This window comes from Falco cherrug, chromosome 3 (assembly GCF_023634085.1).
Source record: "Falco cherrug isolate bFalChe1 chromosome 3, bFalChe1.pri, whole genome shotgun sequence".
Lineage (NCBI taxonomy): Eukaryota > Metazoa > Chordata > Aves > Falconiformes > Falconidae > Falco > Falco cherrug.
In genome coordinates, this window is record NC_073699.1 from 103463188 (window position 1) to 103487599 (window position 24412).

At 41.4% G+C, this 24412-nt stretch overlaps 1 protein-coding gene across 1 annotated transcript in view; it reads left to right on the forward strand.

The window, feature by feature from the left end:
- Positions 1 to 24412, forward strand: part of CTDP1 (CTD phosphatase subunit 1) — a 112070-nt gene that overhangs the window by 60464 nt on the left and 27194 nt on the right. Inside the window, exon 12 of the mRNA XM_055704577.1 lies at positions 17341 to 17531. Coding sequence (XP_055560552.1) covers positions 17341 to 17531 — 191 coding nt within the window. The remainder of the gene's footprint in view (positions 1 to 17340; positions 17532 to 24412) is intronic.

Below are 24412 nucleotides of genomic sequence, written 5' to 3' on the forward strand. Positions count from 1 at the left end.
ATTTTGGACTGGTTCTTTTTCTTTTTTTTTCTTTTTTTTTTTCCTTATTTTGTGCTTAATTCTGGCTATTGAGTGTGGGCGAGCTATGCAGAATACAGTGTTCGTATTTCTTCACTACTTTGCTTAAAAGCTGCATGCTTGATTGTACAGAGTCTGATTGCAGCCCCATTGCCCAGTTCAGCAGAAACCATTTAAACGTTAACCTGGCTTCACTGTCATCTTTCAGTTTCTAGTAAAGCAAATTCAGAAATAGTTTTCTCCAGTGCTCATTATTTGAGGTGACTTTGTTAGCTTGAGTGCATTGATAAATGTCTCTTGGCTCTTGTGACAATGAGACCAAGCAAATCAGGTTTACTGAAGAGGGAAACAACAAAGCCATGCTTCATGAAGCCAGCTGATGTCTGGAAATGCTAACTCTAAGCCTAGGTTAGAACTAGTAAGTCATGGCAGGTCCAGGCTGGCCCTGCTTATAGCTAGCTTGGATCAGGATGGGTTTACTAGCATGTTCACAGCATGCGTGAATAAATCTATGCTGAACACAGTGTATCTATGTTTCTATAGCAGTAGTTTTGAGCTAGCAAGCCCTACTCTATCCCAGCTGCTCTACACAGGAGTAGTTTTTAGGTTCCTTTGCAGCTGCGATGCCTGCAGAAAGTCTGCACTTAACGGATAAATGAAAGCAGTTTTTTGCCTGTCTTTTGTTCTCACTTTAATATTTTCAGTTTCACTTAGTAGACTGTGACTTCTGAACAGCTTTATAATGCTGAACAAGTTCAGGAGTTCAACCTTTGAAATGGAAAAAACTTGTTTTTCTCTGAAACCCATATGTAGCAATGAATATTTATTCAGTCTCACTAAGTGAAAGAGATGCTTTCGGTTAACCTTGGGATGGTAGAACCTAGCATTGTGCTAATTGTCGTTAAAACATCTGGTAACAAGGACCATTATGAGAAAGCTTGGAAACAGATGAGATGCCAAAAAAAAAAAGTTTGTGCATATTGTGTATACCAGAAACTCTTCTTTTTAGGGTGAGTTCTCATATCTGTTGGAGTGAAGTCCATGGCTGTGACCGTTATTCCACAAAGGCGGTGTTTCCTGACACCGTTCAGTGGCTGATCACGACAGCGTTTTCGGTTGCAGCATTTCAGAAGTTTGGGGGTTGTCTCTGAGCTGATGCACGTTAGAGCCTTAAATGTATTCTAAATAGTCTGTAATTCAGGTTGAAGTGACTGGAAATTAGTGCAAGTCAAGCTCCCTCCCACTCTTGGATTTTTTTTTTTATTATTATTTTAATGGAATAACCAAATGGGCTAAGCCCTAAATGCTTCTCAGAGGTTTTCAAGGATACTGTGCCAAGTGTGCTTGCAGGTTAACTACAGCATTAATTAATGCCTTTGGGGGTGACTTGAAAGAGATTAGGTAGATTAGTGTCCTGCTACTTTATTTTTTCCTCCTTAAAAGTCGAGATTTTCTGGTTAGAAGTGCAGGCTGCAAAAACCTGCATCACTTTTCATATTAAAAAAAAGGGGGGGGGGGGGGGATTATTTTAAACCTCTTCCACCAGTTCAGCAGGTGTTGCCAGATAAAATAGTGAGTATATGGAGAGAATCGTCCCATTCTCTTTTTAAAACCAATCAGACAGACAACAGGCTGGATTGATGGAGGGATGCTGCCCATACCTGTTGAAAGCTGCCGCTGCATGTCTAGAAACATGGTATCAACTGGGCCGGTGAGTTTTAACAGCAGATTACACTTCATCCTCGTCTTTGTTATTTCGGAATCCCATTGCTTTCTACATTTGGGCAATCAGTATGCTATCCTCTACAAAATACTTGTGAAAATAAACACTGTAACAGATGTGATCAGCATCTAGGGATTTTTTTCACTTTTGTTTTATGTTTTTAAATGGAAGTTGATGAGAGTAGATGCTGTCAAGAGGGCACTTGAACATATTTTCATGATCAAAAATTGTAAAAGGAAGCTTATGTCCAAAGAAAACTTGCTCTGAGGGAATGATTGGAAGTGATACAAGTAAACTAAATATTTTTTTTATGCTAAGTGATTTTATACCCAAATTTCTATTATTTTTTTAATAGCATACATAATATAAAAAAGAAATTAGGAGCTTGGAAATCTTCCAATCCCTTCATAGTAACCCTTGATTCAACAATCCCTTGATACCCTGCTGCCCTCGGTACTTCATTAACATTGTGCTACAGACGTCTCCCCTTGGCAGCAAAATGTGTCAGAAAAGATCACTTAAGACCTAGGCACTGTGCCCTCGCAAATTGGAATCTGTCACTTCCAATAGTTAAGATTTCTGACTTGATATATCAGTGGTATTTTGTGATAGTATTTAAACACCTTTTGCAAGTGTTCTTTCATTAGCAAAATAGATTAATTTGTTCAAAAAAAATGTCGATCACTGGACTGTGCATGTCTCTGTAAATCTCTAGGAATAGGAAGAAAGTTACAGGTTCATCTGGCAAAACTGGGCCTCTGCTAATAGCTAGATTGGCAGCTCTTAGAAGAGACTTGCAAAATTATAAAACAAAGCTGCTTCTTGCTGCATATTGGCAAAATACACTTGCTTTAAAATAGAACTGATGGCTTTGAGAACCGAAAGTATCACGGACTGTCTTGTTTTAAAACAAGGGTGAGCAGTACTGCTGTAAGTTGCTCAACTCTTTAACCTATTGCTATGAAGGTTTACAAGGTGGGAGCTATACTGATAAATGTTTGCAGCAGGCTGAAGCATCCACCTGTGTTACCTTTTTTGTTTAACAGGTATGGATACTTCTAGTCTTTACCAGGCCTTTTTGTTGCCTAGGAAAAGAGTACATTGATGTTTGTCTGTCTTTATTTTGCACACCTGAAAGATAATTCCTGTGGATTAAAGATCATCAAAGGTCTTGGTGTAAGAATTTTCTCCTCAGTCCTTTCCCTTCCCTCTGTGAGTTTGTGTACATTTGTATTCTGTTTGTATAGCATCAACAGACTCTAGGTTTTCCAGTCTCTGGATATTTAGATGGTGCTTATCTCTATAAAAAGACTGTAACGGTATTTGAGTACAACTATTATCTGTGGATTCACTCACTGGCTCATTCCTTTAAGATGAAGGTTTGCCTAAGATGAAAAAAGAACACTAGTAAAGTGTCGCACTTGAGCGTGCAACTCCAGTTGCTGTTCCACTGCAGGCTCTCTGGCTTTCCTTTTTAAGATTTGCATGTATGGAAAAACTTGAAAGATTGTCCAGTGACAATAATTTTACTATCCGTAAGAATCTGCTGACAGTGCCAGTAAGCCACAATAGTAGTGGATGATTTGGTTCATCAATTAATGAAATTCTATATTGGCCACGAAAGAGGATGTGATAATGCTTTTGACACAACTTCTCCAACTCATCGGCCTGTCTCCTGTTGCAGGCTTCCACTGTTTGGGTTGTGGCTACACATTTAATAGAGATGCTTATCCAAAGTCTCTTCCCAGTGATCTGTTCCTGCTGTCGTGTAATGTTATGGTGTGAGTGTTTGTGTAGACAGACATGAAGTGGGACAGGGAACTGGTGTAGTGAAGCAATGACCCAGTTCAAAAAGTAGTTGGAGGTGGTTAAGCTGTTACAGTCACTGAATCACTAAGTCACTTGCACTTATCGAGCAATGAGATAGTTTTGTTGCACACGGACCAGTCTAGCAGCAGGATGCTGGAAGCGGCGGTTCTTCCTCCTCCTTCCTTCTGCTTTCCTGTGAGACCAGGAAACCCCATAGTTAAACCTGCCACCTTTTTGTTGAAGGTGTACTTGTGTTTCTGCTTGGTGCTTGGTAGTATTATGCAAGAGAGGGAAAAAAGCTTTGGATAAATTCCTCTTCCCTTTTGGTGCTCAGTTTTTGTCCTGTAATTTCAATGTTCTTGTCCTGGGTGTCTGAGAAAAAGCAAATCGGAAGTTTTGATTTTGTGAATATAAAGCCAAACTTCAGCATGCTAGTTTCCTCTCTTTTTTTTTTTTTTTAATTTGTAGTCTTGATATTTTTATTTCCATTGCCATTAAGCTTATCAGCTCTTGAGAGATCAAACCCCATTGTTTTACTCAGTTTAATGCTTGGTTATCTGTCCTAACAGAAAAAGCCATGCAGTATTAGAACAAGGTCCTGCTTGGAGCTCCCCAAGATCCAAACTAGTGGTTTTCCTTAAAAAATATGTGCCCTTACAAACACATGATAACTCGCTTAATCATGGTGACCCGAGTACAGTAGCTGTCAAGAGCTGCATAAGTTTAGAGAAGACAGGGTGGACCCTTGTCAAAGGCACACAGTGGTGGGGCAGGAGATAGCAGACACAAATTTCAACATGGGTTACTTTGATCGTATATAAGGAAAAATATTTTCGTCTTGAGGGGTGATCAGGCTTTGGAACAGATTTCCTGGAGTGGTTGTGGATCTCCATGTCTGGAGATATTCAGAACTCCCCTGGACAAAGCCCTGAGCCCCCTGATACAACTGGACTGTCTTGAAGCAGGGGGCTGGACCAGGTGACCTTCAGAAGTCCCTTCCAACTTAAATTTTTCTGTGATTCTAGGGGTTTACAGACTAACAAATTCTCAGATGTCCTGTAAGGTGGTGTGGTTTTTGGGTGTGGTTTTTTGGTTGGTTTTTGTTTTTTTGTTTTTTGGGTTTTTTTTAAACAGATAAGTGAAATAGAAAAAGCAAGATTAATATTCTGCTTAATGGAAATGCTGAATACTCAGTTGGCTTCTATTTCCTTCAACCCTGCAAGTGTCGATCATATTAGCTAGTCAAATCCTACGATTTTCAGTAGGGAAACCAGTACTGAATGTGCAGTTCGTGACTGAGTATGTAAATGTACAGCCTTTTATCTGACCAGCTTTGATTTCACCAACTGTTCCAGCAGAACACATTTTAATTTAAATTTAGTGATCCAAGACACAACAGTCAACCTGTAAATGAGTTATATGTAAATAAATCTCATAAAAGCTTTTTTCTAAGGTTTGGTAATACTCCTTAAACTCTTCACAGCACCTTTTTTCTAATCTGTTGAAGTAAATACAATAGCACTGCCAGACTTGATATTCTAACCTGAAGCATGGCTTTATCAGAAACAGGATAGTACAAAGACAGTTTTCAGTGTATGGAGATTTAAATACAGGAGAAAATTCTTTTACTCTTTTTTTAATAATGAACAAGACTTTTTTTGTTACACTTCTAATTTTACTGATTCACCACCTGCTTGGAGGAGCCAATGGTAATTGTGAAAGAACAGTAAAATCTGATGTGCTTGAGACAAAGGGGTGTTGCATTGTGTGACTCAAAATCAAGGCGAAATGCCAAAGGATAAAATGCTGTAATGCCAAAGAAAGAAAATAGATTAAACAGGATGTGAAAGGCAAGTTCTTCTGAGGTTACTTGGAAGAAATGGGACTGAGTTATATCACACATCCTCCCTTAAACTTCGTGTACTGCAGGACAACTTAACCTACTTCAGACAGTTTATCCTTCCAGTGACGTCTTTGTAGAAGGAAATGTTTTGTTTCAAAGTGACTTACATTCAGCCCAAATCTCTTAATGCAGACTTTGTGTGTTGTAGGAAAGTTCAGTTGTTCACATGCATGATTTCATAATGCTGCCTCTTAAAGCCTATTAAAAAATCGCTAGCTTTTTTGGAGGCATGGGTGGTAATGTCTGGCTCCTCAGGTAATTGTTCCAAAACATTCAGGTTGGTAAGAATACACATAAAAAGTTATTAAATTTATTGGGGGGGGGGGGGGGGGGGGGGGGGCTGGGGGGGAGGGGGGGAGGAGTTTGCCTGTAAAGAGGAAAAAATAAAGATCAAGGGTATGTTAAAAATTATTAGACTTTCCATATTTGGAGAAAACTTTCCTGATGTCAGACTGAATAGATTCTTTTCTGTCTGGTATGAAATGGCCTCATGCTGCAGCCCGTAGCTGCTTATGGCTATGGAAGTTAGAAGGAATTAATATTGTTAGCTCACGTCAGGCAAACTTAATAATGGACTTGGAAATATTGGGAAAAGGCACCAAGAAGTGCAGAAATGCAGACCCAAAATTCTTCTATGTAAGGTCTTAGCAGGTGAGCTATACAAGTGCTGCAGGGGACATCAGAGCAGCCAAGCCGGTGAGGGTTCCACTGCCGTCCTAGCATGCTCCCTGAGGTGCTCCCGCGAGGAGGGAAGGAGAGGCGCTCGCTGGCTGTGCTCACCGCATCCACATTTGCCTCACGGTATTTGGCTGTTAGTGACTGGGTAAAGTGACGTGAGATGCGCTGTGCCCGTGGCGCGCATGAGGCTGTGAGGTGTGGTGGGGCGCGAGGACGTACCCCATGGACAGGAGGAGGCTGTGAGGTGTGGTGGGGCGGGAGGACGTACCCCATGGACAGGAGGAGGCTGTGAGGTGTGGTGGGGTGCGAGGACGTACCCCATGGACAGGAGGAGGCTGTGAGGTGTGGTGGGGCGCGAGGACGTACCCCATGGACAGGAGGAGGCTGTGAGGTGTGGTGGGGCGCGAGGACGTACCCCATGGACAGGAGGAGGCTGTGAGGTGTGGTGGGGCGCGAGGACGTACCCCATGGACAGGAGGAGGCTGTGAGGTGTGGTGGGGCGCGAGGACGTACCCCATGGACAGGAGGAGGCTGTGAGGTGTGGTGGGGCGGGAGGACGTACCCCATGGACAGGAGGAGGCTGTGAGGTGTGGTGGGGCGGGAGGACGTACCCCATGGACAGGAGGAGGCTGTGAGGTGTGGTGGGGCGCGAGGACGTACCCCATGGACAGGAGGAGGCTGTGAGGTGTGGTGGGGCGCGAGGACGTACCCCATGGACAGGAGGAGGCTGTGAGGTATGGTGGGGCGCGAGGACGTACCCCATGGACAGGAGGAGGCTGTGAGGTATGGTGGGGCGCGAGGACGTACCCCATGGACAGGAGGAGGCTGTGAGGTATGGTGGGGCGCGAGGACGTACCCCATGGACAGGAGGAGGCTGTGAGGTGTGGTGGGGCGGGAGGACGTACCCCATGGACAGGAGGAGGCTGTGAGGTGTGGTGGGGCGCGAGGACGTACCCCATGGACAGGAGGAGGCTGTGAGGTGTGGTGGGGCGGGAGGACGTACCCCATGGACAGGAGGAGGCTGTGAGGTGTGGTGGGGCGGGAGGACGTACCCCATGGACAGGAGGAGGCTGTGAGGTGTGGTGGGGCGGGAGGACGTACCCCATGGACAGGAGGAGGCTGTGAGGTGTGGTGGGGCGCGAGGACGTACCCCATGGACAGGAGGAGGCTGTGAGGTGTGGTGGGGCGCGAGGACGTACCCCATGGACAGGAGGAGGCTGTGAGGTGTGGTGGGGCGCGAGGACGTACCCCATGGACAGGAGGAGGCTGTGAGGTGTGGTGGGGCGGGAGGACGTACCCCATGGACAGGAGGAGGCTGTGAGGTGTGGTGGGGCGCGAGGACGTACCCCATGGACAGGAGGAGGCTGTGAGGTGTGGTGGGGCGCGAGGACGTACCCCATGGACAGGAGGAGGCTGTGAGGTGTGGTGGGGCGGGAGGACGTACCCCATGGACAGGAGGAGGCTGTGAGGTGTGGTGGGGCGGGAGGACGTACCCCATGGACAGGAGGAGGCTGTGAGGTGTGGTGGGGCGCGAGGACGTACCCCATGGACAGGAGGAGGCTGTGAGGTGTGGTGGGGCGGGAGGACGTACCCCATGGACAGGAGGAGGCTGTGAGGTGTGGTGGGGCGCGAGGACGTACCCCATGGACAGGAGGAGGCTGTGAGGTGTGGTGGGGCGCGAGGACGTACCCCATGGACAGGAGGAGGCTGTGAGGTGTGGTGGGGCGGGAGGACGTACCCCATGGACAGGAGGAGGCTGTGAGGTGTGGTGGGGCGGGAGGACGTACCCCATGGACAGGAGGAGGCTGTGAGGTGTGGTGGGGCGGGAGGACATACCCATGGACAGGCTGCTCGCTGCCACCTTCCCCCCACCACCGTGAGGATCGCTTCCCTCCAAAGAACCCCACGCCAGACCTCCTTGTACTGCTGGCGTTTTTTCTTGCCTGGAGCCAGAACTGTCCACAAGTCGTGGCAGTAACAGGCTAAACCCCGCGTCCTTTGAAGGGTGGCTGTAGATCGTCCTGCTACTCACTGGCCTTTAACTTGTCATCGGAGCCTCCTCTGGAATCTTTGCATGGATGTTTTCAGCAGTCTAAATTGAGGAATCATTGCATTTAGCAGCCAGAATCATTGCATTTAGCAGCCAGAGAGCTCTTATTTCTACTAAGGTATCATTGTTTCAGAAATGGTGCGGGCAGAGTGATGGAGGGCTGCAGCCTCGCAGCCCCTGGGAGGCTCCGGGTACCCCCCCCGGCGCAGCCTGACACGCAGGCAGGGCAGAGCTGGGATCCCGCCTGAGCTCAGCGATTCACATCAACTCTGTGCTGCTGGGCAGGTGAGCAGCTGTATTCTGGGCATAGCTATTGTGCTAATTCTGATTTTATTCCCAGACTTCACATTTAAAAAACATTACAATGTAGATTTATAGGCCTATTACTATTTAACGAACTTTTGGCAGAGGTTTTCTTTTGAAAATAGAGGAAAGGAAGATTAGAGGTATAGATGGCTTTATAATCGGATAAAACCATAGCTTCTAGGCTGCAGTGAGGTTGCCGACTCAGGAAGGCTTTGCAGAAATCATCATATTATCTCCCTTGAGATGTTTTCTTTTTAGAGACTTTAAATTAAAACATCCATGTGAATTTTGCAACTAGTAACTTTTATTCTTTGTGAATTTATTTTATGTTTCAGAAGTTGGTAGTTGGGAATAGACCTTTTTTCTCTTTCCAACATCATGAAGAAATTTATTTTTCTTCAATAATTTAATTGAAGAAAGTAATTTTTGTTATACTAATAATAATGTTAATGTTTTAGAGGGACTGCCTAGAATCCTTATGTTGATGCCTCAGGCACCCTAATTACCAAGGAAATACTTGACCTCGTGTTTCTTTTAACAGTTTCAATTATTAGTCCCAACGGTCTCCGGAATGTTTGTTTCTACTCAGACCTAGGCATTGCTTTCCAGGCAGGAAATTCAAAGATATTTAGACTTTCTAAATGGCCTTCTTTGAAGCATTAGTAGTCTCAATCATAAGCAAGGATATAAGATTGTTGTTAGTGTTGCATTTTAATAACAGTATTGGTATGTAATATCTAAGTGACACTTCATTTCATTTCTAAGCACTAGTGGCAGTAGTAAAACCCAGATGTAGTGAACTGTGCAGTTGCAGCCACAGTTACAGTTTCATTTGTGAAAGTTAAGCGGTCCAATTATTACAGGCAACCCGTTTGGTCGATTTGGCCTGCTTCCCTGCAGTACCTGCCTTTGGGGAGCCCACTGGGGGTTGCCACCCAAAGGTGTGCAGGCGCAGGCACTGGCTGCACCGTGGGTGCTGAGCAGCCAGTGCAGGGGCTGCGTGGCCTCTTGGCTCCCCGGCAGGCTCCCAGCGCAGCCCCCAGGGATGGTCACTGGGAGCTCACATAAGTCATTTTCACATGGTATTTTTAATTGCTGTTTTTCAAATGTGAGCATAGCAGCTGTGGTCAGAGCCAAGGCTTAAAGCTTTTTCTTTTCACGCAATTGCTTTTCATCCTAGAACTGGTAGGTCTTCGCCAGAGGCTGCTGGTATGTCTGAGCGCAATGCGGTATCGGTGGGTGAGCAGAATTCCAGACCACAGGTGCCAGGAAGCACAGGTTACAGGTTTGGGTTTGCACTCATTCCAAACTTCTGATATAGTTCACAAATCTGCTTGCTGCCTAAACTAAAAAAAAACTTATCCATGGGTAATGCCCCTTCGCACAGGAAAAAGGCAAAAAGTTTGTTTCCCCTCCCACTCAAAAATATGCCATAAGGTATTTAGAAAACTGAAGTGTAATTTAAATAATACATTTTGAGAATTAAGATCTCTTATTCTGGAACTTCTGCTGCTGAGGAACAAAGCAGTAGTGTCTTTGATTATTTCCTTAATACTCTGGTATTGCAAAAAATAAGTAGAATTCTTTAATGATTCCTTAATTGCTAATGAAGAAACTACTGATTTTTTAAATTTTTTTTTTTTGGGGGGTGGGGTGGGGTTGGAGCATATGTATTCTTACTGAAAGGTAGAGAGAAACAAACAAGTGTGTTTATGAATATAAGAACAAAGAATAATCAAATGTAGAAAGTAAAAACTATGAAGACAAGTAAGTTCCCTTAGTTTTAAATTAATGGGATGTTCTGAAAGCTTGTCATGAAACTATTTTTTAACCATTACAAACAAATTCAACTTCGAATTTTTTCATAGTGTAAATAACTGTCATTGTCTGTAATCACTGAGATAAATTCACTTGATTTCAGGTACTTTTTTCTCTTCCTAGAAAAGATTTGTTTGCTTTTCCACTGAAAAAAAACCTGTGGAACTCTATCTTAAAAGTACAACTTATGTTTTCTTTAAACTTTGGTGTTGATACTGCTTCTTTTTTGCTATTTGACTTCACTAGTAATTAAAAAGATTTTATAGGTATATTGCTGAATTCAGCCCCTTTTTTCAAGGATACAATGTAATACAAATCAGTTGCCTTTAAAAATATGTGTAAAAGCTAGATTAATGCTGTATTTGGTTGAAGACACATCAAATAAGCAGCCATTGTAGCAGTTTTACTCTTGACATAGAAAGTTACTTCAAAAACACCTGATCTTGCTTAAATTTTATGTATGGGTAAAATCTGTATTATACTGTTTAGCACAGAATCAAGCAGGATCTGACATTAAAGACAGCTGCCTGCAAAAGTGAAATGTCCCTGTGCTTGTCGTTCTGCCTTGTGCTCAGGAAGGTGCTTTATCAGTCCCCTCACAGCCTCTCACTCTTCTTTACAAAACTACTTTTTTTGGTGTGTCAAGGAGTTAAACTTTCCAAGTCAGTTGCACAAATCTCATTTCGCCTGCCACACTCCTGACAAACCTCTCCTTGCTTTACCAGATACCTGGTGTATGATCTGAGGAGCTTGAGAAAAGAGAGGACAAGCATTTGGGAATGTGCTAGAACAACAATTTGTCAGGCAATTATATGCCACGTCAGTGTCAGCAGCGAGGCAGCCTTGCTTGAACCTTTTGAAGAACATAACTTCTTAAAAGAACTCTCACTCTTCTCCTCTCTGACTGCGATACACCGCCAGTGAAATATTCTGGGTGACCCACATTGCCGTGGTCTCGTTAGCGTGGTGGCAGAGCACTCCTGGCTGGCGTTTGGAAGCTGGATAGGCAGCTGCACCTTCGCCAGTTACTGCCACTGTATTCACTCTGACTAACTGCTTCAGAATGTGGAGTTAATAAACATTCCACAGCGTTATTTCCACTTATTTTGCCACTGACGGAACAGTTTTGTTCTCATGCCTCTGTGCTGGAAGGTTGGAGAGTTCAGTACACAACTCCAGGAAGATGGTGCCACCACTCTGATATGATTTGCAATCTAATACCATCGTTCGCTGTTGATTCCACAGGCTCAGAAGTGCTTTTTAATTCATCGTTTTTGATGTCATGTCACTTTTCCCTTCTACTCTTTCTTTTGGCTTCTCATTTTACTGCTGTGTTAAAGTTCCTGAAATAGTCTGCTGATTTCTTTAATATTTCATGTAAAATATATGTAAAAACTCCACTGATCTACTCAAAAGCAATAGTTTGGAACAAAGCAGAAGGGAATGTTGGGAGTGGAGGCAGGGGTAAAGATTACTGGATCAAATGGAGAACTGTGGGACTTTGTAAAAGCAAGGTCTCTCTCTCCTCTGGGGAAACTTTCCATATTCCAGAAGCAGCGTGGCAACCAGTTCTGCTGGAGAAACGAGTGGCATGGAAAAGCCTATTTTGGCAGTACTGCTAGTGGGCTGCAAAGCAGTTGGGATGTCAGCAGCATTTGGAAGGTGCCCCTGTTTCAGGGACAGCTTTCTGATGCAAATACGGCTTAAGATACTTTAAGTTCTGTGCCCGTTTATGCACATTTACTTGGTAACTTCTGTTATACATGCAATATATTTACAGTTGTGGTCCCTTGAGTAGTTTGTGTCCTGTAGTTTAGAAGTAACCTGTAAAACCTAGCTTTTTACTTTTCTTTTTTAATAACAAATAATAAATCTTCGTATAAGTCATGCAAGTGTAGGAGATCAGTCTTAAAATCTGTCTTGGTAAAAAGAGAAAATGTCAAGCTGAACAAGCTGTCAAGCACTGCGCTCTTTTGGTTCTTAGGAACAGTTTTGAGCACACTGGGATTTCAGGATGTCAGCAATGCATTGAAATATATTCAAAAAAGGCGTGGTGTGCATTTCATGATTGATTTTTTTTTTCAAGACTACTGGCCTATTACATTTCAAGTAATTGTACACATACGGTTTGAGATATGTACTAAAGCAAACTGGTGTTGATGGTATTTATGGTGTAGGTATATCATCCTGGCCAGAAACACCAAGAGTCAGACTTGGATAAGTGAAAGAACACTGGAAGAAATGCCGTGACATTTGAACTGACGTGTGAAACATCTGTTGGCCTTCTTTAGTCTGGTATTTGTTTGCAGAGCATCAGTTTAGCCACTAAGGAGATGGAGATGGTGGTCAGCTAGCTTTTATGCTTAGTAACTACTGGGAGGGCATCATGGTCCCTGGCGCCAAAGATGGCAGCGTTTTAAAGTGAAGGGTATGTTGAGTTAATACCGTGTTTTACATGGAGATACCTACAGTTACTGGTGTGCTTGGACATCTTATCTTCATTTTCAAGTTACTTTTTTTGAATTTATTTACCGGGGCGGAATATAAGGTACGTGCTGAAACCTTGTGGCATGTTGGGATGACAGATGACCGAAGTATCTGCAAGTTCTGCCTAAGGTGCGGTGTATTCAGAGCAGTCTCAGGTGTGTGCTTGCAGGCTCAGCTGTGCTGGCTGTCAGTACCGGTTCGGTTGTTCCAATTGCTAACAAAGAACGGTCATTTTTGTGGCAGTAGAAATAAAACTAAAGAACTCTTAGAAATAATTGGGGGTTTTGTGTTTTTCCCTTAACTTACACAATCAGTTGGAGCAAAATTAGAATTGGTCTTTTGGGAAGGACTGGGGTGGGGGAGGTAGGGGGAATGTGTACATATTCCATGCAAAACTGGAGCACAAAAAGAACAGCTGTCCACCAGACTTTTTTTTTTGTAGAATGTTCCGTAATTCCAGTGAGGACTTGATTCAGAGCATTATACCGCTTTTATGAGACATCATTTAGGTAGTTACATATGGTGTTCAGTTGCTAAGGTAGTTTGTTTCCCCAGTTCTAGTAAAACTTGAATTATTAAATACTTTCTAGTTTAAAAACAAGAATTAAATGCTTATTCACAGCTCTTTTTTTTTCATATGTAGTTTTCATTACTGCATATGTGATTTCTTCTTCCAGAAAATGTAAAGCATCGCAATAGGTCACTGTCATGTCCAGAACGCTGTCCCGAAACATTGCCTCTAAGTTATCTAACAAATTGAGGTTGCTCATGACAGTTTCTTTTTTTGGTGTTTTCTCAGAGTCTTGATTAATTTTGAATGTGTAAACTCAACTTCTGGATTAAGAACATTTTCCAGCTGACCTGGTTTGTTAATACTACAGAAAGTTTTTGCTTTCTTTTTAACAAAGCTTTAGGTACTTTACAGCTCATGAGAGAATATGAGACTGCAAATCTCGTTGCTCTTTGGTCTTTATACTTTGTCTGCATAAGTGCATGCTGTGCTTCTCCTAAATGAGAAATAAAACAGCTTTGTCAGCTGAGAACTTTATCTAGCTTTTAAAATCAGGTGTTTAAAAGAATTGTCAGGCTTTTCATTCTTCTGCTAAATGGAACAATTTGTCGTCTTCAAGGGATGAATCATTTTTCTTTTTCAATGTTAATCATTCTTGCTGTGTTATAAAAGCCTTTAAAGATAGATGCTATGGTAGTGTTTAAGCAGTAAACATCCCCTCACTGTATCTTACCAGTAAGATTTGGTATTAGCTGGCATTTTCTTCTGAAGTGTTATATTTTCCATTTGTATTAATCCTATAAAATCTAATGTTATGAGCAAAAGTTGTGATTGGTACATCTGTCTTGGTCCAAATTTTGTCCAAGATTGAAAGTTTCCTCTGTTCTTTAAGCTTTTTTATATATTTAAAGTTAGTGATGTGTCTGGATAGATAGTTGCTTCTTAAATGTTCATGTCCTTTTTTTACCTATGGATTTGTTCAAGCGAAGGGCTTAAATCTTGCTGCCTCGATGAAAACACAGTTTGTTTTCATTTCTTTGGAGAATTCTGGAAGATGAAGATGGTAATCTTTGTATTTTTCAGCACAACTTGCAATTTAGCCCATAGTTAGGCAGGAATCTGTATTTTGGGTGCCTTTCTAGTTAAAAGTGTTTTCTAAGAACCATCTCACGTTATTTGTTTTCATATGCAATGATTTTCAAAATTTGCCATATTTCTGTGATTTATACGTGCATTTTAAATGCCCTTCCACCAAAATGGGGCATGTATGTGTACAACTACCTTAGTAATTATAATATTAAATGGCATTCCAGACTTCAAAAGAATGTCATCTTTGTGCAGAATGTAAGAAAAAGACATGGCAATAACTAGACTGCTAGTCTTGTCAAAATTATTCAGACAAAGCAGATTTTTTAGAAGATAAGTTTGTGAGAGATGTTTGTAACACTGAACATCAGTCTGGCTTGGTCCTTGGAAAATTTTAACATATTTTGTAGTGAGAACATAGTTTTAAACTTGACTTTCTGGAAAAGTACTGCTTTTGCAATGGAGGAATGCAATTTTAAATATAAGACTTGCTAGAAAGAAGTAATCAGAGCTGTGGATTTGTGCTGCCATTTGACTATCAGTTGCTGGCCATCATGGCTACAGTGAGTATCTTCTGGCAAAGTATACAGGCGTGGTGTTCCTGCCATCCCATCCCAAAGCATAATACTTTAAACACTTGAGACCTTCTCTGTGTTCTGTACACACCAAAAAATCCCCCCACTGCGTACTTGCCATGCTTTCCCCAGGTTCACTGTTGGCTTGGCTCTGTCAGTCCCTTCAGACTCCCTGACCCTGGACTGGATTTCATGATTCTTATCTTCCGTGAATAGGACAATTTATGGTGACGGGAAAAGTATTCTTTGGACTGACATAATCTGATTTGACACAGCAATTCCTACAGTTCCACCTGAAACTTACCTGTGTTTAGATGCACTGAGCTGGTACATGGTTCCTTTTTTCTTACGGTTTCTTTACAGCTTCAGCAGTGAAGGAGCTGGGCGCCAGGCGGCAGCGGTTCAGGTAGTAAAAATGTACCAAGACAAGGGCCAGTGGGCAAGCAGCTTGGACTGCAGATCTAAGAAACTTGCAAGTTACTTCTCATTTTGTATAGAAGTCATTCCATCCAAGGATAGCATAGCCAGGATTTTTAAATCCAGTTTTAAAGCTTGAGTTGTAGAACTCTGGTACAGTTACGTATTCAAAGACATAGTTTTTTACAAGTCAACTTTGTAACAAAATGTCCTTGCTTTCTCTTAAGGTCTGCAAGTCTCCTCAAAACTATTATTTTAGGATGTTTTGAAGGTACTACTTACCTTTTTATTATTATCATTATTATTATTATTTCTACATCATTTCTCTTGTGCAACAATATACATTGGCAGAGTCATCGGTAGAAAATAGCACAAGATCAGGAAGAAAAATTATTTGCTGCTGCCGCCCTCAAACAGCAACAGCCAAGTGAGGCCTCTGGAAGGATAAGAAATGCCCCAAATCCATCTGTTTAGCAGAGGAGTGAAGACAAATGCCACATCTTCCATCCTCCTGAAGTCACCCGGGGTGTGATGGGAGTCACCTGTGTGCTGGGTGAAGCTGCCCAGTGGAGCACCTTCATCATCATGGGTCACACACCTTTCCTTTCTGTTACAGCATCAGAAAAAGAAATTGAATAGATCTTTGACTGTTATCAAACTTCCATATTTGCTATTTCTGCTCACTCCTTGCTTGCAAGCTCTCACTTGAGTTTCCCTTATTTGAAAAAGGTATTTCATTTACTTCTACCGTATTTCCAGCAGAGTACTGGCAAGGTGTAGGTCTTTGACATTTAGTTTGATAAACACAGGGCAGCTTTGACTTTCCCTCCATACATCTAAAGGTAAACAAAGAAATTAGAGGTGCATGTATGAAGGGCCAGATAGACCTGATTTCTTACAGCTCTCTCTTAGCTTTTGGGATTATCGGTGTAAAAGCGGTGGATAGGCAGTGTAAAATCTTTTGGTCCATGTTCATATACAGAGTTTTTCTTCTTGATAAAGCAGGTGTGGCATCAGTGGGAACAGAGGGTAGTTGTGAGGTGTATTTTAACTTGTGCTAAGATAAGCTGCTTTTAGGAAAAATTCTTAAACATCAGTAGAGAAATACTCATGTGGCTTCTTTCCATGTCCTTTGCCATTCACAGAAATACAGGGACTGTGTGGTTTCCTGGTGTTTATCTCTTTCTGAAGGTTGAATGCCACTTCAAAGAGAACATAATCTTTTGAAGCTTAGCGGAGTAGCTCATGAGTATGATTTGCTTTTAATGATGATTTCAGCAGTTCCAGACTTGTCCAAGCAAATTAGCATGTTCTTAGAGGAGTATCAAATCCCATGCTAACTTTTCAGATGCAAAAGCCAAACAATTATTTAACGAAATGTGGAAACACTTTGATAGCTTTGTCTTCATCGATTAGCATAAGCAGGCAATGTGGTTAGAATGTGGTTCTGTATGTTCCATTCCATTCATACTGTATTATTTGGGAATATACTTCTTTAGAGTTATATATCTATCAAGGAACATTCTGTATAATAGTGTAAATGTAAAATACGTATTGTATAGAGGTTTTTTTACTATATGTTACAATACCATAAAACATCTATGCCTTTAATTTCATAAAACAACACTTTTTTCATAATGCAGTTTCTTGTTTACAGCTGTTCATGCTGTTAGAATGAAGTGCAAACACCCTCAGATGTGACTGTATCACTTATGTGAGTCATATGTATACCTGAAGTTGAATGTAGACTGAATATATTTAAGTTGGATAGAATGTTGCTAGAGCTGTTACAGAAACTACATTTAAGACATTGGGGTTTAATTTGAATTTTCAAGGGGGAGGTCAAGGAAAGTTGAAGTATATTCTTAACAGTTACTGAAGTGCAATCCAATAATTATGAAAGATTGATAATGCAGAAGAGTCTGTTAGAGGATACACTGACTTTCCACTCTTTGGCAGGTGGATGACATCTTAGGAGAAGGCAGTGATGAGAGTGATAGTGAAAAAAAAAAGTCAGAAGAAGAAGGTGAAAAACCTCAGATTAGTGCAACAGAGACTCTAGGAATGAAAGCAGATCAGAGACCTGGATCATCATCATCGTCATCATCATCATCATCAAGTGAAAGAAGCTTAACAGGCAGTGTACCCAGGTATGAGTTTTTCAAATATAAAAAGAAGCGTTAGTGATGTTTCGTTGTGCTTGTGCTATTCAGCATGCTTTTTGGCAACTCAGTCTTTCTATCATTGTAAGCCTCTGCATGCAGGTAATGTTTTTGTAACCCTGTGAAACTGTTGTGCTTTCCTCCACAATGTTTTGGGATTGATGTAAGGAAATGGTCATAGAGAATGTCTGTTGGGAGCCAGGGTATCGCCTCCTTTGGAAAAAATGAAGACCACTGGACTGTGCTTATTTTAAAGTAGGCTTGATCCCAAGTCAGGTGTAGGACCAGGTACTCTGCAGTGTTCCTTGAAGTAAAATAAAGCATGGCTTTGGAAAGCTGTTTTCTCATCCGGGATTTTTGAGATCCTTTTACATGGGATATGCATAAAAATGAAGTTGTTGAGAATGTTTTCTACTTAGGCAGAAATTTAAACTTGCTAGTCTCTTCTGCAAAATTTATTTCAGTGTCCAAGCATCAGCTGTTAAATGATGACTATCAACCAATTTGCTAGTAATCTAGAACTTCATAAAATAAATGCTAATTTTAAAAATGCTAAGGAATGTTCTCAGTCTGTAGCCCCTTAACAGTTTTTAAGCCCAACAATATGTGGAGAATGATGTAAGATTATAGCCATTTTAATTTAGATTTGCTGGGATCATCTCCTGTACCACAAAGTACTAAACGTGCAAACAGGACTCAGATGTGCATTGCAGTTTGTTTTGCTCTCATAACTGGGCTCTCTTCTCAGTCATACAAATTTAAGCTCTAACAGTTTTTCCTTGATGGAGGATAATATAAGTAGTAGGACCGAAGCAACTTCTTTATGTTATTTTAACTTTTGTGAGCTTTTTACTAGCACACAAAGAATTTATGAGAAAATACAAAACCCACCACCGAATGTGATTATAGAAACATTTGTGAGGAGGTCCTGATGGGGTAGCAGTGTTGCTGTGTGCTGGGGGTTATTGGAGAAAGAGCCACACGGGAAGCTTGTGCTGGCCTTTTACTTCATTGTGGGTATTCCTAATCAGTGAGCATCTTCAGAAAAATGTCAGTCTAACAGGTATGAGAATTTAATCTCTCACTAATAGCTAGAAGAAAAATTCCCTCCCAAATAAAGTTTGGACTGGGAGAGGCAAGCCAGTGATGATTTTTAGAATACCCTTTGAAGCAGCAAGGCATGGTGGCGGCTCGTTGCTGTTCATTCACCCTGATGCTGTGATGTTTTGTTGTGTAGCAAATGCACCAAATTCTGAAAGGCAAAAGTCAGAAAGAATCCGATGGGGGAATATTGCTTAGGGTGATTGCTAAATACTATTTCCCTTGTATGCTTTACAAAGGTAGAGCAAGTACATTTGTAATTAACTTTTGCTCTATATGGGTAAGTTCATAAGTGAGCTTGGCACCACTTCTGCATTCAGAAGCCATGTAGAGGTAGTAGTGTCACTGCTAGAATGAAGTCTTGAGTGGCTGCTTAAGTAACTTTTCTGGTTTTGACCTTTTTACCTCTTAAGAGTTTCCCTGTCAGTTTGTTAAATTGCATCCAGGGTTGAACCTGAATGAAGTGCTGGAAAACCTGCTTGCGAAGTGCTGGTTCAGGTGCTGACCCAGTGCTGCTGCGCAGGAAATTCTGCTTGCTGGGAAAGAGCCTCTGCCCATCATCCTAATTCCATTTGAAGTCTGAAATGTTAAATTGCTGGTTTTGTGGTCAGTCGGTGTTGTGTGCGCTAAAAAGATACCGTACCAGAGGGGTAATGTAAGAGCAGTTGTTAAACAGCAGGATTACAATCTCCAGGAGCTTGGTCCACTCCCAACATGGATACTAGCTACAGTTTCTGGAGCCACACTGCTAAAAGCTAAGGGCTGCACAAGCATATGCGTCCCAACAGCACCTGAGGCTTCTGCTCTGAGAATTGGAGTCTTTGGGCTGTTGGGAGCATAATGGGGCTGAAATTGTGTTTAATAACTTTCCATTATTTCTGCTCTGTCATCTAGCCTGAAGCTATGAGTTATTTGTTACTGTGAAAATCATCATCTCTTGCCATGTTAAGAAAAGTTTTTGTGTTGTAAAGGCCAGTCCAGACTGTTTGTTATGTAAAACTGCCCTGGACCAGCTGTTTAAATCATTATTTCTCAATTGGCTGGGATCACCCTGATGTCCAGATTTTAGTGATTACTGTTTCCAGAAAGCAAAAGATGAACGAGGGGAAGGCAGTGCAGATACGATCCTGTACTCTGGTATTCTGGCTGAGCTTGTGCCCAGCAGAGCTGAGGGCTGCAGAGCCTGTGGGTTTGTGCTGAGCGATGCTCCACTGCTCCGTTACACCTTCCCAGTGTTACTGGCGCGGGGACCATAGCGCTTGACACGGCGGAAATCTAGCACTTCTGCCTGATGTCAGGCTTCAGTCTTGAGATCTATGGAACACCTGGATCATTTCAGTCATTGGTGCTACCTCTAATATTTTGAGGGCTAGAGGAAAAAAAAAAAATCTTTGAGAAATCTGATGGCTGCTAGGGGCAGGGAAATGCATGATCTTTCCTACATCCATTTACTTTTATGACTTTTGGTAGGTACCATGCCATTAGCTTGCAATTTGACAGCCTACAGTTGTTTCAAAATCCTAGCTTCTCATGCAGCTTAATGAAATGCTTGCCTTTATCTCATGAATGTTATGTTAAAAGGGTATGGCATGGACCAAACGATGAATGTGAGTTTCATACTGTCTAAAAAAGATGAAATAGAAATTAGTAAATCAAAAAAACATAGTTTATACTATTCACATTTGATCAGCCCGCTGCGATTATGACTTGCATAACAATAAAATGCATTTGTGGCTTACCTTTCTTCAGAAAATCTAAGGGAGGTAGACAAGTTTTTATTTTTAAATAGGCTTGATCTTTGTGTAAATAGAGATGCTTCTTTAATTTTTTTTAAATAAAAGTACTGCTATTTAGAGCTCCAATTCAGCTTTTGTTGAAGCAAACAGGAGCCTGACTTCAGCAGGAGGTGGACTTGAGCCCCACACAGAGTTCTAAAATTTTCTGCTTAGAATAAATTTCCACTTAATGCAGTTGAAACATGTCACACGTGAAATTTATTGCTGTAAGTTATGAATCAGGAGTTACAAATCATGAAAGTGAACAGGTGTTTTTAATAATTGTTAGCAGCAATTAATGCTATATAATATGAAAAGGCTTTTGAGACTAGTACAAATGGAATTTGTTCATAAGAGAAAACTGAATGCTTTGCTTCCGTACCTCTTGTTGCACAGGTATATACTGTGGTATCTGATTTGTTGAGGTATTTCAAGCTTTCAGATGTCGGTGCACAGTTGCTTTATTTTTCTAGTGCATCTTGATCACACTCTGCTGTGTCCACCAAGACTCGAGTGGTAGTTAACACATCTGCGGTTCTCATAGTTCCCCTTATCTTAAACTTGTTAAGTTGTTGCCATAATAATATGTATTGAACAAATATATTCCATGTTAGTATGCTTTAATATTGGTCTTTGTAGGAAAAGGAGAAAATCAGGTGAAAGGCTGTTGCAGTCTCAAAAGAATGTATTTGGTAGAAGGATGAACAGGCATGTGAATGCTGTTGAGAAAATCAGCCAAGCAATATGCCAGAGGTTGAGGTTTAGCCTCTTTCAGTTTGTAGATCCTGGCAATTTCTAGTGGAGATGTGAAGCCCTGTGTAAGTGTGCTGTGTGTCTATTGACTTGCCTGTTTTCTGATGCAGAGCAGACTTTGAAAATAATTAACGAAATACTTCATTTGTATTACTGAAGCTAGGAAATTGAGTGCACTTCACTTAATAAATTGAAATCTTAAAGAACTGGGGCAACAAAACAGGAATTGCAGATGTGCCATCTCTATTGCTGTCTTCCAGTGGCATGGCATATAGCTGTGGCATGTGGTCTTCTATCATACACTTAAAATTTCTCTTAACATATTGGAAGTATTCAACAATAAGTGGGAGTCAGCAGAAAAGAAACAAATCACATAATGGTGGTTAAGTTATGAGTACTTATGTTGGTGAGATGCTGGACTGATTGGATGAACCCTTCCGTCTCTGTGCTCATATGTCTTAGGGCAGGCTTTGCAGTCGGATTCTGATTCTTGAGGGAAAAGGCATGATAGGAACCTTCAGATTTTGGAAGGCTGGCTCGTGCAGCCAACACGCTGGCATCCAGCACCTCTTCACGTGCCTCACTTGTGCCTGTGGAGTTGGGGTGCAGGGTGCTTTATAAACAGTGGGAAATGAGCCCAGCAGTGGCACTGAAGTAAAAAATAATGCAGTTTGTTTACCTAGGCTGTAACATTAGTTTTCCTAGAATGAATATGTTGTATTTTTTAATAGCTTCTAAGTAGGAAACTGAACTGTTGTAGCAGTATTCTATTTGCTGTTAATAGTCACTGTGATATGAGGAGTCTTCCTTGGAGGTCTCCAGTTTCTAATAACCCTAAGGACTTGTTGAACTGTGGGAAGTTGCAGGGAAGTAAAGGATGGTGGCGGCTGCTTCGTGGGAAGAACTATTTTGGTGTCGGGACCATCGAAGGCTCCCAGGTCTGGTGCAGGAACTCCTCCCTGAAGCCCAGGCTGGAGGCAGCTTGCTGGCTTTGCATCCCTCTGTTGCCAAAGCCTGGTGCACAGCATGCCCGTGGGCTTCTGCAGGTCGCTGTGTGGCAAGGGGCAGTTTTCTGGTGTGGGGAGCTGGGTGGGGGGTTTCTTCTGTTTTTTGCACAGGTTGGCCACCAACATGAAAGACCTGAGAGTGAGTGGGAATGAAGGAGGAAGGCTGCAGGCCTGAAACAGATTGATACAGTGGTGCAGTGCAGTCTTTGAATGGGTTTATTTTAGTTCTGAAAGGTTATCTGAAGTATGCTCATAAACCACACTTCTGTCTGTATCTACTGTTGGATATTAGGTAGAACAGTTAACTTTATTTAGACTTCATGTACATCAGGCAGGTTCGGTCACCTATTCACAGAAAACCTGTGTGGATTTCTCATTTTCATAGGTTTTGTTCAGGTTCCCAGTGTGTCCTGTTTTTCTTTTTTTAATAAACTTCCTTCTGAACGCTGTGAATTCACAGTGCAGAGGCCAGTGCCTTTACAGTGTTTGGTCCCAGTCTTGGTAATTTCAGCTTGTGTAAATCTGATGTAAGGGCTAATGGTTGCTCTACTGAGAATTTCTTAACTTTGGAATGGAAATTTCAGTACTTGTGTTGAGACGTGTTTTTCAGCTTAAGAAGGAAGTATTCTCCTCTGAATAACTAGTGATAAGAAATCTAATAACTTGAAGTGATTATCTAATCTATTAGCAACAAAATTTTGCTTGCAGGATTTAAACTTCCTGTACAAAAGTATAGCTCAGTGACATGTTTTCTTTAGCAAAATTTCTTACTGATAATTTCTGTATCGATTCTGAGTAGTTATATTTTTGACTGATGAAGAAATCATTATTTTAAGAACAAATAGGTAATTTATAAAAGTTGTATATGAAATGGTTCTTTATGCTTAGACTTCAGCTTGTTTGCAAAACATTGAAAATGCCTTCTGCTTTTGTACATTCACACTGTGAGTTTCTGATACATGTTTCTTAAATTCAATAAGGAGGTATTTTAAGGTACTGTGCTACAGAGTGGCATTGATCTGAAGTCTTTCAGGGAGCCTCCATTCTGTGAAACTCTGTGAAACTTTGAACTCTGGTTGAAGTAAAGCAAATTATTTTACGCTTTTTTTGGCTATATGATCAGAAAAAGTCTGCATATTAAACCTGCCATTTGAGTGCTTCCAAAACAGGTTTTGTCGATTTGTCTATTCTTTGTTGTCTTAACAGATAAGAGTAGTGGTTTAATTTAAGATACAGCTGTATTACATGATTCATGACATAAGGTAAAACTTCAACTTTCTATACAGACAGTGTAGGAACATGTAGGAACAGTGATGTTTTGATTATTTTGTGTTGTGTTTTTCAAATACAATAGCACTTCTTTTCAACAGCCACTCTTCCAGAAAACAGATACTCTAGTTTTGCTTTCTTTCATGCTGCCAGAAAAGAATGCTGCAAACTCCTGTGCAAAGTTTTGTTGATGACTCCTTTTATCGGAATTGAACCAGTATATTCACTGTCACTACAACTTTCTTCCAGTTCCCAATTTTGAGACACACAGCTTTGAGAATCTTGAGACCTAAATTTTTACAGCTCAGTGCTTCCCAGGCTGTCAGCTTTGCATTTGTTATTTATAGTCATCTGAAATCTTTTCAAAAAACAATTTCAGTGACAGTCTATTCAGAATATATTAAGGAACTAACTGGTATATGGTCAAAGTCTTGTTGAAAGTACCTTTAATAGCCAACGGTATATCTCAAATACGGCTGGCAAAGTAACTGTAGAAATTCAGGTGTTTTGCCACAGAATGGTCGTCCTCTCTTTTCTTATCCAAGCAACCCATTGCATTGTTTCATGAGTAAAGTCTTAATGTTATTACACTGTACAGTCTTCCAGAATTCCTCTCTAAATGATGCAAGTATACTTTGATTTGGTATTTACAATATAGAGAAGCTGAAGATCAGAATTTAGGAATACTGGTGGTTTAAATTTGCCCTGTCCTGCCTCCTGGAGCAATCTGCCCGCTAAAGAGCCTCTCGGTAAGGTCTGCTGAGACAGAACACGTTCTGTGAAGTTAATTTTAAGAATGAAATCTTTGATTAGCTCCTTTCCCTTGAAGTAGATTTTCGGTAAAGGGACACCTGGTGGTGGCTAACCGCTAAATGAGAAGGGGCATCAGTACTTCTGTATGTGGTGAAGGCTTGGATGTTCAAGAAAACATTGCGCTTCATTCTGGAGCGGACAAATCCTAAAG